We start from the raw sequence: 18,697 nt of genomic DNA on the forward strand, positions 1-18,697 counted from the left end.
GGTGGAAAGGGATTCCGGATTCCTGAGAAGGGGTGGGGGGGGGGGCGACTCGATTGTCGTTCGTACATCATTTTATTACGATATTCTCAATATATACAAGCGATAGATTTTGTCGTTCGTATAATACGTACGTATCTACTGATTAATAATCATCATATGATATTTAATATACATACATATATACCTTGAAACGGGAACGATCAATGCCGCGTGCCGCGACTCGATTGATAAACTCCGATAAATCTGTACACTGTGCATAACATTTTCCCCCCCTAACCCCTGTTCTCCCTCTTCTTGGAAAATTCCGAATCGCCGAACGCCCCCGATCGTTCTTATTCCAATCTTGTATATAGAAGTATACAAGATATACACATATACGGAGTGTCCGTCTTACAGCGGCCACCGCAAAACGGACGCTCCGTATATTTATATACGTGTCATTTATCTTTATTTAAATGTATTTATATATGTATAAGTAATTGTTATATTAAATTAGGTAATCGCGGTCGTTCGCCGCGACCGGAAACTTCCGGTTGCAACCGGCGCGTGCAACGACTTCAGCGGTATTTCGAAGAGTCGCCGGTGTTATCACGATGAGCTTCAACAGCTTCTCATTTGCTAGATTACGTTCTCGCCAATGGAGGCTATTTTCGATTTTGTTGCGATAATCGTGAATAAATAATGAATTTTATTTTAATTTTTTTTTTTTTTTGGAGCAATCCCCCCGGGTGAGATAGATCGTTGAGATTGAGATGGACCACGATTCGAATTTGTAGAATGCGAGACAGATGGCATTTTTTTTTTATACGTTGAATATTTTGATTACGTTCAGTTAAGTTTAGCTAATAGCGTTCTTCAATATTGCCAAGCTTATATGCAATTGCGATTTAAATTTATACGAAGTGTTAAGACTTTTTACAGTAGCGAAGAAGAAAGCTGAAAGAACATTCGTAAGTATTACGCATTACGTTGATGTAATATTGCTAAATTGAGACTTTTATCCTTAAACGATCCGAATATCATCTGCGTTCGGTTAAAAGTTTCGGATAAATGATAATTCGATAAAAGTATATAAATTCTAAGATAAATATAAAATATCCCAAACTAGAGATTAATATCATTGTTCGTCGACGTCGTTAATAATAAAAATTATACTTCTCCTTAACGCGACAAAAGTGTTGAAATTTATCATTTTGGTAAAAGAAAAATTTCCATTATAAAGACTTTTGCGGGCGGTTGCACGCGATGGTTGCATGTCGTCGATCGCGCTTCGATGCGACGCGCTTCGAGAAAAACTCCCTCCCCGGAGCTCATCGGATTCTGAATTGTCGCGTCGAAGCACGACCGGCCGCCGACAGCTAGACGACGATTCGTCGATTCTTTTTTTTTTTTTAATTATTTTATTAGTAGTAATCGTTCTTTTTTTCTGTTTCTGTGAATTAATTAGAGCGTATTTAGGCCTGCGGGCTACTTTTCTCCGGCGACGCGCTGCGAGTCTCGTCGACGACAAAAGCGAGACTTCTCGCTCTCGCGCCCCTCCGTCGCACTTTACAAGCACTTTTCAAAACAAGAAGAGAGAGAGAAAAAGGCGACTATATATATAATCTATATAATCTATCCGTCGCGCTTGTCTGAAGTTTCGGTTTGGCTCTTCTTGTCCTCCTTCTCCACCACGGCGTCCGGTCCTCCCGCTCGATCCTCGACGAATTAAGGTCCTTGGCGATTAAAGATCATACGAATGAAGACTTTGCCCTTTCGCGCCGCGTCTACTTAATGAGTTTATCTTTTATTTTTTTTTTGTTCGTGTAAAAACAAGTGGATTGTCCGTAGCGTCTTTTGCCTTTTGTTTTTTCTCTTTTTTTTCTCATTTATGTTCATTTTTCTTCCTTCCGCGCTACATAAGATTACTACTACGAGATTACACCTTAAATTACACACACACACAGAGCCACAGTTAATGCGATTATTCACCTTTTCGCTTTTTTCTTTTTATTTTTTATTTTTACTTTTTATCGATATATCTTATTCTTACGCAACTTTTTTTTCTTTCTCTCTCTCTCTCTCTCTCTCTCTCTCTCCCTCCCTCTCCCTCTCTCTCTTTCTTACTACAATTTTTGATAAACCTGAAGGATCTCGAGTTTGTCGTGGACGACGCGCGTCGCGGTGCTCATCGTCGCGCGTGGGATTATAATCGTTTAGAGTCCTTTGTACAGACTTCTGATAAATCGTTCTATAACTTTTTTTTTTGCCATTTGTCTTATGTGATAACTTTTTTTATCTCTTACTGCGAACTAGCGAATACTCTCCTTTCTCCCTCTCTCTCTCTCTCTCCCTCTCTCGCGCGCTTTCTCTCTCTCTCTCTCTCTCTCTCTCTCTCGCTCTCTTTTTACATTTCTACTTACGTTGTAACGGTGCTTGTTGTACAGCTAAGTCAGCTAGATGTGGGCCCAAGGGGCACCGGGGTGACGGTGGAACTCGCGACTCTCTTTTTCCGCGCGTCGTTTGCCTTGGAGCGAGCCTACGATCCAAGGACGATCTTCGAGGGGGAACGTGATTGACGTGAGAGATAATTTATACAAATCTTCACGGCGTTCGAAACCGGCACATCCGGATCACTCGTGTCGGATACGCTTTTGCTGACACACGCGTAAGAACATCTCGACTACGAATCATTTCGCCTGATCTGACATCTCTCGAAAGTAATTGCGAAAGTAATCTCTCGAAGGATTTGTTTCTCTTAAATCGGGATAAATCTCTCTCTTTCAATACCTTTAACATTTTAATCTTTGAGTATATACTTCATTTTAACAATTTTATATTCGTGGTGCATGCGCGGGGACAGGAACGTTGGTCGGATGCTCGCGAGGATTCGAAGCGCTGATACCGATACCCGCGGCACGGCGAGACGCAACTCACTCATCGGTCTCTGACAAAAGCGAGATAAAAATCAATAGAGCACAGGCAGCCTCTTTCTGGAAATATTCCAGCTGACGCTATTATTCGGCACGAAGCCGATTTCCTGCGGACGGGGAGGGCCGGACAATGAGGTACGGCAAAACGGAAATGTGTCGTCGCGATTATCACTTCCGATCAATTTTTCTTTTTCAATTTCATCTAGACGCGAATCGCACGACTTTTGTCTGATAATATCGCTGTTGGCAGAGAGAAATTTTTTATCTACAGAAAAGTGAATTTTTTTTGCAACCGAGACGGGAAAGTGTTTTAAGCTCCACATTAATCCTTGCAAGATCAATTGTTCACAGCGGAGTCCGCTTAAGGAGTCCGATAAAAAATCTGAAAAGAGAAGTCAATATGATCGAAAGATCGCGCTTCTCCTTAGCAAATATCAGATATCTTATCCGACATTCCTTGACAAATGTTTTCCCAGCGAATATTCTCTCAACAAATATTTCTTGCAAAAAATTCAGAATAATTAGATTTCACATTCCGCTTGAGGAGCTAGCTGGAAGTTCTATTCGCTGGAAACCTCATTTCCACGAAATTCGATATCTCGAAGGTTTTCTCCCGGTAACAACGATATATAAATGACATCGCAGACGTCATCGTTTTTACGACGAAGAAACCGACGGGAACTGATCCGCGAATTTAATTCTCTCGTATCGAGCTCGCGGGCTTTACCCGCGCGTGGATTCACGGTGCGGTGGTTCGGTGTGCGCAAACACACGGCGGGAGAGAGAGAAGATATTGCGACACGGGTTAGAATTTCTTTTTTTTTTTTTTTTTTTTTTTTTTTCCCCTACGAACGCGATCGACTGTGCGACGCGGCATTCGGAGTCGCGGTCGTACGTGCGCGCGTATCGGACCGTATAGATCGAATTGCGGACCCCATTACCACCTTACCGTGCACGTACGTGTAGGTGTGTGCATGTATATAACACGCACATAGTGCAGATAACGGATGCGGACGAATGCGAATACGGACGCGGCGGCGGAATCGCAGTCTGTCTATCGCTCGAGGGCCAACAGCAATTTCACACGGCATTGCGCTCATCCTCGTCGGCTGTTAGGCACGAATGCGGCGCGCGATGCATCATGCCGGTGCACATTGTGTGACAAGTGAGGAGGAAGCAATTTCTATTTCGTTAGACAGGCCCTTAATCGAAAATTTTTATGCTCGCGTTTTAATTTTCTCCGTTACAATGATTTGAGAGGCCGGCGGCGTCCGACGCGATAAATCTTTATTCTGTGCAATGTGCGTTATTCGACGACGCTGAAACACGCGTGTGAAAAGTGTTCCGATAAAAAATAACAACAGCGCCTCAGATAAGATATCTGATATTTATGGAACAGAATCCCGATTCGATTGTATCAATTATTTTTATCGGGTTTTATCGGATTTTTGCAACCAGATGAACGTATCTCGAGAAACAAGAGCGCGAAGAAATTCCCCTTCCACGGTTTTTTTTTTTCGAAGATATTTTAATGCGGATTCTTCAATATTAAAACGGAAGCGCCGTAGGAGGATATCCAGTAAAGCTCGGAAGGAATTACGCTCACGCTCGCTTTGATCACATCCGGTATATCTACGTACGATGTATAGCCGCCCCATCTCTCCCGCGGGATAATGTCACGGTAAACGCGAAGCGACGCGGCGATTCGTGTTCATAAAACCCCCCTGCGACGGTGACCCACATAACAGTATATAGCCAGTATATCGCGATGTGTCCTGAATGATATATCTCGGGATCGAGACGGTAGACCGATGCCGCAGCGATACTTTTACGACGCGGCGACGAATCTCGCGTATATTCGCCGTCCCGAACACGCGCGTCTACGAATTTATGGCTCCTCGAATTTTCGGACGTCCTTTCGCGTTTCTCGAAGTCTCGTTTACCGCGCACAACCGGAATTTTCGCGCTTTCGAATCCTCAGTATTTTCGAGAGATCGTCAAATTTCCGAGAAAGTCTCCGAATTTTCGCATTCTCACCCCTTTCGAATACTCGCCGCTTTATCGCGCTGACGTGGATGGCGTCAGATTGACTGATCTGTAGGAACTGTAATTACCGCAATTAAACGTCGGCGTTGTAGTAGTTTCGCCGATAGTTTCGAGTTGTAGTCTGGTGAGTCTCGCGTCTGCTCGCCTACTCTTACCTCGGCGTATCTCGTTTGTAGTTTGTCGTCGTCGGATCGTCGTCCGGCTCGCTCGAGTCTCACGATTCCTAGCCGCGCGCGGAAAGTCGCGATGCGATTCCACCGGGCCTCGGGGCGCCCTGTAGTTTCCCCGACCGAGCGGAAGAGATCTTCTCTCTCGCAGGCCGGGCGTGTTTTGTTTATTCATCGTCGATACCCCGGCGATCGAGCACTCGTCTACTATTGATATGTCTGTTTCTTGCGCGGTGCCGTCGTCATCCCGTTTCGTTCGTTCGTTCGTTCGCTCGCTGCTCTCTGCCGTCTCTGTCCGTTCGCGTTCGCTCGCGCGCGTACGTCTTCTTCGTCTTCTTCAGGGGAAAAACGGGCTGCTGCTGCTCGACGGGGCTAGGACGGCGGCTCGACGGCCGACCACCGATCCGGCGGCGGCGGCCGGGAGCTAAACGATGCCTCTGACGTCGTGCTGGATGTGAGGCAGAGTAGTGAGGCCGGTCAATAACAGGCTCAAGATCAGGAGTATCCGGGTCGCGCCGGAGTCGGCGAGGCTCGTGCCGCTGCAGGTTTCCTTCGAGACCTCCAGTTTCGCTGTAACAAAATCGCAGGGACCCCATGGTGTCTTAATTATTGACGCCCGGTAAACGGTTCCTGCACACGGAACAAAAAAGTTTGCTGTGCCAAGCGAATTTTGCGCTGCCGTAGCAGAATATGTTAGCAAAAAGACTTACTGCGAATACTAATTTTATTTGCTGAAAATAATTTTGCAATAAATCATCAAAATTTGTATTAGCAGTGACGATTTCTTTAGTAGCAAATTTTTTTCCCATGTGCTTTAATTTTAAACTAATTGAATCTCTCGATTCATAAATTAGGCATGTTTTAGCTATATTGCAATGTTACGAATCTTGTGACATTTTAATAAAATGACACAAGCGTCGAAGATAAGAGAGATATCAGAAGAAGAAACACGACAGACAGGACAATACAGATGTAGGATACAGTTCATGAATTCTTAATCATCCCTATTGTTGATGAAATGATGTAATATCAATAAATATTCTGATAATGTTTGAGAGAACCGAAAGAGAACGTGAATTTTGTACGTTAGATTCGATTAAGTGTTTGCTGAAACAAAGTATGTAAACAAGGTGGATATAAACCAACAAAAGATGAAAGTCTAAGTGACGAGAAATGTTTAAACGTCGAAAGTTCGTATCAAAAATGAAGGAGGGAACTTCGTAAGACCTTTTCCCCTACATATTGAACTTGATCCCCGGTATTTCAGAAAAAAAAGCGGAGAAAATGGTGAAGCGAGAGGAGTCTTAAATGATTTCGATCAGTCTCACTGTTTTCAATCTAAACAAAATTGAGAAATATATCGGGAAAATGATGAAAAAATACTCCTCCACGTAGCACCGCAATGTTACTGCTACGTTACACGGCGAGCTCTCTGAAGACAGCCGATCTTACGATGCAATTTTGCATCGATATTGCACAACGTATCCGCAATACTAAAGTCGATTGTAATGTATAAATACTCATATTCTTTCAGATTCTATTAATAATCCCGTATTACGGGAAGACAAATTTAATAGTTTGACGAAAAATCTTCCGCCGGAAATTTCGCTGGAAACCTCGATAACTCCGCTCTGCGAAAACCCTCTCGTCTTAAACCGATATAGACAAATCCGACAGTGTGCGTCGCAAGATTGACGCACGGCGAGACGCGACGGGGGATGCCGAAGGGGATGCTGGAGCTTCTCGATCGCGCGCGCGTTTGCCTTGGTGCGCCGTGGCGAAACAAAACGAACGCGGAGCTGAGTAAACGGGGGTAGTATACCGGACCAGCAGCACACGACGCTGGCACCGGAGGTGGTGGTGGTAGCGGTGGTGGTGGTGGTGGTGGTGGTAGCCAGGCAAGCAGGCAAGCAGGCAGGCAGGCAGGCAGGCAGGCAGGGCGCGGATCGATGCCGTGGGTAATTCGCGTGCGTCGAAACCGCGTCGAATCTGCGAGCCTGCACGTGCGAGCCTGCACACACCGTGGCTCGCCGAGGCAAATTTCTCAACGCGACACTCGCGAGACCCGCCGGAACCGCTTGAACGCCTTAAGCCGCTTCCGCAGCGTCGGACCGCGAAACCGCTGACCAATTAGCGCGCAAAAATATGCCCCAAAAGCATTCCCCCGCATGCCTGATTCTCTCTCGTTTACACGTCGACGTTAGAGATATGTAATGGATTTTTAAGCTTTTGTATTTGATTGCCTTGATAATACCGGCACTTGTGGCAGGAGTGCGTGTCCTGCTGTTTTAATTTCACGTCATATCTGAATGAAAAATCTGTCTGTGATTTTTATTTGAAAGCGCATGTCTAGTGTGCTTATAATTACGCGAAGCGCATACAATTGTTTTTATAATCAATTAAGTGTGGGGAATATATATTTTTTAAATATTCAATTTATACTTTTACTTTTCCTTTTTTCGCAGGAAATTAATGATAAATTTTCAAAGACCGAGGATAATATTCAGTTTGCAAATTTACACAGCAAGATTACATTTTGACGTCTTCTGAAAGGGTAAAATTCTGCTCGTCTTTCCATTTCAAGCTCTCGCAGACGAAAGGATCAATACATACAAATAATATATTGTTACACAACATAATTATAAGAATCATATGTTTCCAAGATAAACTACTTTCGTTCTCTTAAATAACAAATTTGATCATCGCATCACCGTTTTTTGCACGAGTATTTTCTTTCCCACCCCCTTGACACCTCACGAGCTTATTTCCAAGTTATACAAAATTTACGAGAGTTCGTTATCGCGACCCTTTCCCGTCCTATCGTCCCTCCGGTCCGACGTCACTCTTCCTGTCACAGTGTGTCGGGGGACCGGTAAAATCCTCCCTAACGAGGACGATATTTTTGCTTGGGGGAAAAGAGGAGGGGGGGGGGGGGTGCGCGCGCGCGACGCAGAAAAAAGGGAGTTTCACGGTAACAACTGTCTATTACGGCTCTCCCGGTATACGATCGTCGTAAAACGCTCGACGGGGGTGGGTGTGGGGGGTTAGGAGAGAGGAGGAAGGGCATTACTTTCGTGACCGCGATGACACGCCAGCACGCTACGCCGTTTAATCTCGGCCGTGCGTGCGTGCGAGCGACGGAGCTCGCCGTAATCGTAATTATCATATAAAGCGACGTTGTTGTTCGAGCAGGTACAAATTTCAGGCTCTTATCGCGAATGCGGAACCGTGGTATATATGACTCGGCAATGAAAGTCCATTAGCGAGCCAGACGATAACGCTCCGTGGCGTATTCTAAAGGTGAATGCGAGCAATTTTCGGCGAATTCTAATCGCCGAAATGCCGCGAGGTTTTCAGATTCGCCAAGGCGCAGAGATAAAGAAAAATATATAATTGCATAATTATTTTTCTATCTCGACAAAGAAATAGTGTTGGCGATAAAAACATCTCCCGAACGAGAATTCGACTTTTCCCGTAATAATATTTCTGAAACTAAACTTGGAGAAATATCGGAAAAATGTTAAATACAGAATTTTATCATTTTCCGGCGGCTTACAGCGCTGCGAGAAGAGATTGGAGAAATAAAACTTAAAAATTGTTTTGCAGGATTTGCGCTTCTTCCCGACTTGCCTCCTATCGCGATATCGGAATTATTTATCGATCGGCGATCGATAGTGAGCACAAGCCCCTTCGGTCTCCGCTGCAAAGAGTAATGAAATATACCCGTTGGCGATCGACTGTGAAAGAGGCTGAAAAGGGGTGGAGACTATACGCGTCTCCAAGATTTCCTCGCGAAATCTCTCGTCGTCGTCGAAGCCACGCGAAGCCACGCAGCCGCGGCCTTAAGTGGGACACTTGGCGAAGCGCACTTGATAGCAGTTTTGAATAAATAATGTAAACTCGAGCGACGGTGTGTTGAGTACCGTTCTTACACAATAGCGTTCTCCAGGGCGCTGGAAAGGTATCTTCGCGATGCTTCGCCATCATCGCGCTGCGCTTTACAGTTCGGGGAAAAATTATTTGCGAAAAAGTACGCTTCGCTTTCGTCGGATTCGATTTTTCGCGAGTCAGCTTTCGTGAAATGACGCCCCATCTCTCGCGCGCTCTCTGATTACGCGACGCGCCGAAACGATCGTCTCGCCGGGCGAAGCGGTTGACATTCCGGATGCATTGTTTGACGTAAGTTACGTCGGGACGATCTCTCCGAAGCAGTGTTCGACTGTGCGAGAACAATCAGACGTACTTGGCGCTCAACAGGTGTCATACACAAGACAATTCGTGGTGGAGCGCGGTAAGTAACGCGTCGAGGGCCTCGACAGTTCGATGAATCGACTCTCGTCGTTCCAATTTGTGCTCGTACGAATGAAGGTTCGTGCGCGATCGATTGTTCGACCTGAAAGATCGCCGGCTGCATCCGGAAAACACAACTATCGTGCAGCAATGATTAGTGCAACAATTGTCCGATCTGTTTTCAAAAAAAAAAAAAAAATACCAATCCGAACGTCGTATAAAACGCAATCGTGCAATTGCGAGAGAGAACAATGGGATTACTCACACGTGGCGCCGAGCAGCTGCGGCAGGTACTTCTTCCAGAAGGCGCATTGCCTCACCCTGGGACCGCTGCCGATCTCTGTGCTGTTGATGTCCAAGGTCAGGTACTCTTTATTGATAGGGTTGTGCGGCGGCCAGTAAGTCGACGTCTTCCTACCGGCGTCGTCCACGTTCGGATCCCTGATCACACAAAATTGCAATGTCTAAGTACGCCACAAAAAATAAAAAACTCTTTTCAGACGTTCAAAATCGAGCAATTTTTCAATCACTGAAACTCGGCGAAAAATTATCAGACAAAAAATTAAGAAAGCATTTTGAAGCTTGACGTTTCTACTTTCACGTGCTTTAGAGAATTTTTTGAAAATTATCTATATATTTTGAATATGTTGTATTTATACTTCTCAAAAGCTCAAAAGAAGAACATATTATTTTGTTTTTAAAATTGCATACGTTCAACACTCTACAGCTCGATAAAAATATTTTTCTTGCAAAATTTATTACCAGTGTCAAAAACTACAACATTTCACCCACACAACGCGATTATTTTAATTTTGCTACAATTTTTTGGCTGAGTTATACGACTTTGAATGTAAACTTGTATTTTTTACGCTTATGCTACTGTCGATGATATACGTTATTTTTATAAAATGTAGAATTGGTTTTAAAGTCGTCTGACTCGGCCAAAAAAAATCGTGGCAAAATTTAAAAAAAAGCGTGCTGTAGGTAAAATATTGTAGTTTTTGGTACTTGTCATAAATTTTTCAAGAAAAAATTTTTTATTGAACTGCAGAGTGTGAGAAGTCTGTGTTTTTTCTTTGAGCTTAGAAGTGTGAAGATAATAAATTTTTAGAAAACGGCCTAGAGCACGTAAAAGTATAAGTTTCAAGCTTTAAATTGCTTTTTTAATTTCTTGTCTATGATAATTTTGCGCCGAGTTACTAAATTTTAAGCGTCTGAACGTTTCGACGCAACAGAACAATGTAGCCGAGCCGGCCGACTGGCTAAGTGCGCGCCATTAATACGGCATCGTGCGTATTAATGGCGCGCACTTAGCCAGTCGGCCACACTGTGCTACCGCGTCGATTTCGATGCTCTAATGGCAATACCAAAATATCTGCAGATAATGTTCTGAGATATTACGGTAATTCATACAAATTGATAAAATAATTCAAAGAAATTAACGATGATGAAATTAGTGAACGTTCACATTAAATAAAGTAAAATTAATAATTTCATTATCTTCAAAATTAGATTTTCATTAAAGAAATATGTAGAACTAAATTTGTGGTATTTTTAAAATCTCGCTATTTAAAGATATTTCAGTGTTGAATACTTTTTAAGCAACGGAACGGAATATTTTTATAGTTATCCAACTATAAAATATTTAATATTAATAAATATAGGACAAAATAATTTATAGCGTACTAAATTACAGTGTATTTATATAACTTAGAGTAACTAAAGTGGGCCGGCTATTTCGGTAGTGTTATTCTTATAAGAGGCAAAGTCAAATTTAATAAAAATTAATTAATCACTTTGCAAAATATATATTTTCACTACTGATTTTGACGCAATGCATTTTTATTCCAATCACGATAGCTTTAATTTGTCTTACACTATTACTTCAAATTATTTTATAATTGTGCATAAAGCTAAAAAATCAATTACGCCGGTCGATAAAATCAAGCGCACGTCTTACCCCGTTTTGGCGAAGTTCGCCCAGTATCTCATCATTCTCTGCGAGAGACGCTTCTCGTCGGCTGTGTAGCCCTTGGACGGGTCCAACGGTTCCCCGAAGACGTAGTTTATCTCATCAGCGTGCATGACTCCCGTCCACCGCGGCCACGGATTGTTCACGGATCTAGTATAAAATTGTATTTTTTCGTATAACATTGAAGTACATCTCCAACGCGTGCAAGTGCGGCGTTTTTCTTTACCTGTGCTTGTAGTAGTACATGTAGACGGTGTTGCCGGTGTCGGCGTAACGGCCGGCAAACTCGTTGACGTTGCAAGTGAACTGGTAGTCGCCGACGATCTTGTCGAGGGCGTCGCGATTCGCGTGCGGATCGTCCGGATGCAACCAGTTGGTGTACTCGTAGATAATAGCGTGCCGGCCGATCTGATTGACGTAAGGATTCAGCTCGGACACCGCGCTGACGAACTGATCGCGCGTCACCTTCACGTCGTCGGCGCCGTCAATGCGGAACAGCTCCGTCAGGTAGTAGATGATGAAGTAGAAGCCCTCCTCGGTGTTGGAGCCCATCAGAATGTTGGTTTTCTTGAAGGACGTCGTGGCGAGCGAGCGCTGCGGCGTCTCGTCGAGGAACGCGCCGTCGATCACCGGCACGAACGGGAACTCGCAGATGCCCAGGGTGCCCCACTCGTTCTTCACCAGCTCCTCCGCGTCCTTAGTTTGCAGGCAGTCGATCACCTCGCGCAAATTGCTGCGCTCGTGCGGACAGCCGACCGCCTCGGCCAGCCGGATGCCGCGCATGATCGATTCGTTGCGCGTAATTATTGCCCACGGCGTAGTCGGCGAGCCCGACTGCATAATCGCCTGGTTGAACAAATGCCTAGAACCGAAAGTCCAATTTTTTCTTCAATTTTCATCGAAATTTCATTAAAAAAAACAAGAAAGAAGCAAATCTTTCTTTAATTTTGCAGGCGCATCGCTTTCAATTCTTGTTTCTCAAGAGAGAGAGAGAGAGAGAGACTTATTCGCTGGATGAAAACTGACCTGGAAAGTGGAGACAGAAGGTGCATGGAGACGGAGACCGCACCGGCGCTCTCGCCGAAGAGCGTCACGTTGTCGGGATTGCCGCCGAAAGCGGCGATGTTGTCGTGCACCCATTGCAGGGCCATCATCTGGTCGAAGAGACCGGCGTTGCCGGGCACGTCCGACGTGCCGAAGTACAGAAAGCCGAGGCTGGCCACGCGATACTGCATCGACACCAGAATCACGTTCTCCTCGGACACGAGGATCTTGTGATCGTACACGTCGAGAGTGGCCGAGCCGGAGTAGAAGCCACCTGAAAAAGGGGTCGCAGAGATCCTTGGGTTTCGCGGCCGCGCAGTGGTGCCGGCGTAATATTTATTTAAATAAAAATTTATTTCAAAAGATAAGATAAAAAATCTCTCGTTTAATTTATCTTTATTTTTCAACTAATAACTACTTTCGTTCTTAGCATCTCGGTGTAATGCAAACAGTTTTTGATTAATAAAGGCAAAGTTTGGCAAAGTTTCCGAAATTGGCTGGTCTGATTTATAAGATTACTCGGATTAAAGTGATTCCTGAAACTTTTTCAAGCCACCGCGTGAAGGGTAAGCGACGAAGAGCTTTGCGAGAAAGTTCCGCTCGCGAGATTGCGCTCAGGCACCACCGAGCAAGCGAGGGAGATGATGGATTCTCATCACTGGGAACTCACCACCGAATATCCATACCATGACAGCGGCGTTCGTAGGCCTGGGTCGCGGCGCTACTACATTCACGTACAGGCAGTCCTCGCTTAGCGGCGTGTTCGGGTTCCACATGGTAGCGCCGGCAAAGTCCCCGAACACCGTGTCGAGGATCTGCACGCAGCTGTTCGGCAAGGTGGTCGCGTTCAGCACGCCCGACCAGCGTTCGACCGGTCGCGGATGGCGAAACCTCAGTGAGCCTGCCGGCAAAAATTGTAAAATAAAATCTACAAGATTCACACGCAAGGAATTAATCGATGATTATATTGCAATCTTCGGCGAAGCTTACCGAGAGGTTTCTGGGCGTAAGGTATACCGAACCAGGCGTCGACCTCCTTGCCGGTGCCGGCCTTCAAGGTCTTACCGCGGACCATGCCCTTCTTCGTGCGCACGATCAGAGGATCGTTGTCGGTGAAGGCGGCCGGTTCCGGCAGCTCCTCGCTCGTTCTCGCGAAATTCCTGGCGCCCTCGCGCGACGCCGCCGCCGCCTCCCAGGCCTCCTGCATCTCGTGCTCATGATGCCTGCTGCGGTGAGACGGCGAACCGTGGCAAGGGCTCGGGTGCTGCAGGACGAGCAACAGAATCAGACTCAGCGCCAGCAGGGCCTCCAATCTGCCGGGGCCGGTTCGCCAGGAACTTGGATTTCTCGACATCGCGCCTACTCGGCTGCAAGAAGCAAAAATCCCACACGTGTTTCACTAAAACTAACCGCCAGGCTCTGAAAATTCTGATCAATATTTTTTTCTAATTTTCAACGTCGGAGTTTTTTTTTTTTTGTGCGATGCAGAGTTGAAAAAAGGATTAAAGAGGAAAACGGTTTATTTCTCGTCCGGCGAATAATGGACTTAATTTTTTAACAGCGTGAAAACGTTATTTACCGCGGTTATTCATGCGTCATGGTGTTGAGCGTGAAATACGCTTACGATTAATAAATGATGATTTATATATTTCACTCGACGCCACTCGGTAGACAGGCCTTATTCGCGGCCGTATATCAAATATAAACGCTCCTTGCAGAAACGTAGCGATCACGCTCGAGTGAAACTTATTTTCAATCTGTGCTGTGTTCCATACGGCTGACGCAAGCAAGCGGTTGACATGAAAAATGCATGTTCGGAGGAAAATGCGCCAGCGATGTCGCGCGCAACCGTATACCGTGGAATCGTATTAATTTCGAAACAATCGGGGAGAAAATAAACCTCTTCGAATCTCAGTCAATGTAATTTTAAAAAAACGCTAGAGACGATTTTCGAAAAGTTTCGCGTCGCGCCGTCGGATAAGAAATCGCGCCCTCGTGGGAGCGAAATTCCGCGTCGAATTAAAAAATTTAGGATCGTCCGTGGCTTGAGGAAGTAAAGGGACGAGCGACGAGTTTCCCGTTGACATCGAAACACTAGACCACATAAATTTTCCTTCTTGAATTTCCGCTCTAACACTTCCTTTTATTATGGCGCAAACTTACCCCCGCAGGGACAAAGCAACCCTATTTGAGAGTAACTCAAACTATTTGTAGCGAGACACGCCGCAATTTTCAGCGCATCCGAAACCGCGACGGTAATTGACTGTAATTTGATTTCATTACGCAAACTTACTTAATTGCTTGATTAATTATTTATCGCTAGCGTTTAGCTAAAATAATTATTAATGCAATTAACATTCAATTATTATTTCAGATTACTCATGGTGTTTCCGTCGAAAAGGGAAACAAGAAAAATGATTTTTGGACGCTTCTGAAAAATATTCCGAAAGATACAAATAATATATGCGTTATAGTTCTTTTTCGTGAATAAAAATGCCTCGAAAATTTCGTCTTTCGGAGGACCGTGTGAAGAAAGACTCGCGTCAGGCCACGAATGATTATTGCAAATAGTCGGTTCAAATAAAGGTGTGTCTTCACCGGGAAACAGGTTTGCAAACCGTGTTGGCGAACTGTTCGCAAACTGATCGCAAACACTATTTGAACAGTTCGCGAGCACCTGCAAAAATTGAACTTGCTGTCCACACCAATGTTTACGTTTTCGGAGAACCAGTTCGTCGAATGTTCGCCATGATTCATTCCTAACATTATTATTGCTAATTCACTAATCAACACAAATACGTCCACACCGATGTGTTCGGTTCGTTGATTTTTCGCGAACTGCTCACCTAACTTAACAGCAATCAAACAAATAAAAAATATTAACTGATCAACTATTAAGGAACAGCTTGCGAGCTGCTCGCGAACAGACGTTCACATAAAAAAGAGAACAGTTCGCGATCTGTTCGTAAATTGTTCGCGAACTCCGATGAAGACACACCTTTATATTTCCGAACATGTCTCTTTCTGTTCTCACGCCTCCTCCGTCAAGCATTCATGATATTGTCGTGATAAGGTCGTTATGTAACTGACAGACGGATGATGCATACATACGTGTCCTTACTTATCGTTTAAATCACTCCGCACATTTTTACAGTTAAGTTACGTTGATTTTTTGCCATCTCATTCCGCAGTTTCAATTTTAATGCATTCTAAATTGATTTATGTTGATGAAATATGTATGATAATATTATTTATGACATCGAGAATCGTTGTTTAAAAATGTGTATGTAATGATAAAGGAATCTTGCATCTTTTAACAGTCAAATTTCGCGAATGATTTTCTACATCCATCCTTAGGAATTAAACATTATACATTTATACGTGTAAATGCAGGTCGGAAAACACTTTATGTGCGTCGGTGTGAATATTCTCGATGTATCGAAAAACGATATTGAGATATACAGAGTGCCTCGAAATTACAAATTAAAGCGGATTTTGTTTTAACACACGGAATCCATAATTGACGAATGTTTCGATTCCAAATTTTAGAACACAAATTTCCCATCACGGTGGACAGTTGGAAGTAATATAGAGGGTGTCCTGCTTTTTCTCGCGTATTATTGATATCATTTTTTCCTCTCTACAAAAAATCTCACTTTTTGTGCATTATTTTTTTTTGAAAAAAAGGTTACCATTTATCACAGCTTTTTCATTATATATATATATATATATATATATATATCTATGACTAAATCTCGAACTTGAAACTTTACTAAAATAAATGATCTAAAATATTAATTAAAAAATAATCATTTTGTACGATTTAATTTACGAGAAATCTTTCTTTTGCAGTGATTTATAAATTATCATACATTTTTGCTGAAAAAAATCATCTCCAGATTGTTCAAAGAATAATGCGTGAGAAGTGAAAATAAAAAAAATCGCGTAACAAATTTTTGAATGAACTTTCGTACACGAAACATACGCGATTCGCTTCATACGAACGCGCGTCGATTTTATCCCTCTTTCTCTCTCTCTCTCTCCCTCTCTCTCTCTCTCTCTCTCTCTCTCTCTCCTGTCTCACACACGTTAGGAGGGATTAGTAGGATGATAGTATTCTCTAGTTACCACACGAAGGTCCACGTTGATTAGCAACTTCCTTCTACGTGTTCCGTGCGTGGCCGAACGTACGTTCGGTCACACGCAGCGCGTCCACGGGAACGTCGTCGCACGCGGAAGTTTACACACGAGGCGAGAGAGAGAGGAGAGAGAAATCACGGCGTTAACGTCGTCAGAAATTAGAATTTATTAGTCGCACGGTGGAGAGTCTCGCAAACGCTGATAAAAGTTTCTATCAAAATTGCGCTGCAATCGCGGCGGGAACAAGGCCGCGGTTTTCAATAAAACCGGAGCGCGCCGCAGCAATCGAAATTTAATTTCAGCATTTAATTTGACTAATAAAATAATAGTTACATCTAATTTAACATCTACTTCGAGTGATTTGATTTATTTAAGCAGCGTCTGCTTTGGATTAATGTAGATTCGGGACGCGGACGGTGTGGCAGCTTCGTTAATTTCGCGAAAAAGGAGAAACGAAAGCGAAAAGGGAAAGATAATTTTAAAAAAGAGAGAGAGGGAGAGAGAGACAGGGCAAAGCGAATCAGCCAATTAATATTTTCTTTTTTCAACTCACCGAGACTTCTCAACGATATTTGTCGCGCGACGGTCTCTCGTCGCGGTCTCGCTCTATTGATACTTATGAATACTTATGAATACTTATTCAATTAAGAGTCGCGCCCGCGAAGGACCGCGGGGGTTATCGCGGTTTATCGTATATGATAACGATGTACGGCGATGTGCACGCGACGATTTTTTCGGCGACGGCGAGCTCGCGCGCGAGACGAAACGTGCTCCCCGCCGAACGAAGCACTGATGACGGCTGGCAAACGGTCATGAGAGTGACAGCGCGAGGCCGCGATGAATGCCGCATTAGAGCGAAGCGACTAGTTACTTCCCTTGGCACTGCGGCAGCATTATACGTACTATACGTACTATACGATCGTGATCCAGCGGGCCGTCGGCTGAACCATGCAGATCGATCGAGCGGATCCTCCTTTTTTTTTTTATTTTTTTTTCCTTGTGTTTTCCGTCACGTGATTAACCGCAGTATCTAAAGTTAGATCTTCGGCCTGCATCTACAACGAAGCAGACAGTGCTTTGCACGCCACTTGGTAAATATTAAAAAGTATTTAATAACTAGGTGGCATCGCATGATGTAAAATTTTATATAAGAAACATTCACAGACGCGGAGCACGCTCCACCTATTTTTATAAAAAAATTGTCTATTTATATAATACACTCTCGATATACCCTACATATTGTATCTAAATGTTTTTTCAATATACACTCTCGAAGAGTATGAATTGTCGCTTGATACGCTTTTAACGTGCTTTACGTTTAAAATGCTTTGAAAGACTGTATTAAAAGTGGAGGGTTTTAATTAAAAATAGTCACTTTTCAAATGCGAAAAAGTGCAACGTATTTCAAAGCGGCCTAGATTTACCGTTTAATAACGCAGCATCATAATAAGAACTTCACGATGTGAATTTTTCGCGTATTTTTTGTGCCACTTGCACGATCAAAGAGGTGTATATAAGAGATCGTAGTCGAGATTAACTCCGAGCTTCAACCCGCGGTTGTGCAATATTGTGTCGGATTTTGGGTCGTGTGTGTCTTAATGGAAATGCTTTAGTAATTACGAGAGAAATACGGTTCTTGTCTGTCCCTTTATTTAATTCCGACCTTCTAATAGAGTAAATGTTCCTTTAGAAATTTCCACTGTGCGAGAAATTTCTTTTTTTTTTTCAAATTAATTCAAACGAGCATGTGCGAAGTTTTGTGCTTAGCATGTCTCGTATGTTTCTGATATAAAATTTTATCACTCGATACGGCGTCTAGTTGTTAAATACTTTTTAATACTTGCTAACTTCTGTCTCGAGTTCTTTCTTCGCTGTATTTTCTAAAATTCTGAAAGATATTTATTTCGCGAGGAGGAAAAAGTCTCGATGTCGCGCCGCTATCGCGTTGCTCGAAATGCCAGAAATATTTCCCTTCGAACCGCTATGTTTCGCTCCGATGAAATAACGATTACGTAACTATCTGGAAATTGAATTCGTCAGCTTCCGGCCGTGCTTTTACCCCTCCGCCGTCCTTCCTATCCGCCCGCGCGGATCGCCCGCGCTCCTCCGACTTTTTCCGATACTTA

General features: G+C 43.8%; 1 protein-coding gene across 5 annotated transcripts in view; it reads right to left on the bottom strand.

The window, feature by feature from the left end:
• Positions 1-53: 53 nt before the first annotated feature.
• The window catches only part of LOC105676776 (acetylcholinesterase-like), a 36,107-nt gene continuing 17,463 nt past the window's right edge, over positions 54-18,697 (bottom strand). For 4 of the 5 annotated variants that reach the window (XM_012374938.2, XM_067360203.1, XM_067360204.1 and 1 more), the window contains 7 exons: positions 13,422-13,798; positions 13,102-13,332; positions 12,414-12,705; positions 11,614-12,249; positions 11,376-11,537; positions 9,681-9,856; positions 54-5,695 (listed from right to left, as the gene is read on the bottom strand). In XM_012374938.2, coding sequence (XP_012230361.1) covers positions 5,550-5,695; positions 9,681-9,856; positions 11,376-11,537; positions 11,614-12,249; positions 12,414-12,705; positions 13,102-13,332; positions 13,422-13,785 — 2,007 coding nt within the window. In that variant the 5' untranslated portion in view covers positions 13,786-13,798 and the 3' untranslated portion in view covers positions 54-5,549. Of the gene's footprint in view, positions 5,696-9,680; positions 9,857-11,375; positions 11,538-11,613; positions 12,250-12,413; positions 12,706-13,101; positions 13,333-13,421; positions 13,799-17,124; positions 18,688-18,697 lie in introns of those variants that run through there. The other variant, XM_012374939.2, reaches the window with a different exon arrangement.

Source organism: Linepithema humile, chromosome 8, assembly GCF_040581485.1.
Source record: "Linepithema humile isolate Giens D197 chromosome 8, Lhum_UNIL_v1.0, whole genome shotgun sequence".
Taxonomy (NCBI): domain Eukaryota; kingdom Metazoa; phylum Arthropoda; class Insecta; order Hymenoptera; family Formicidae; genus Linepithema; species Linepithema humile.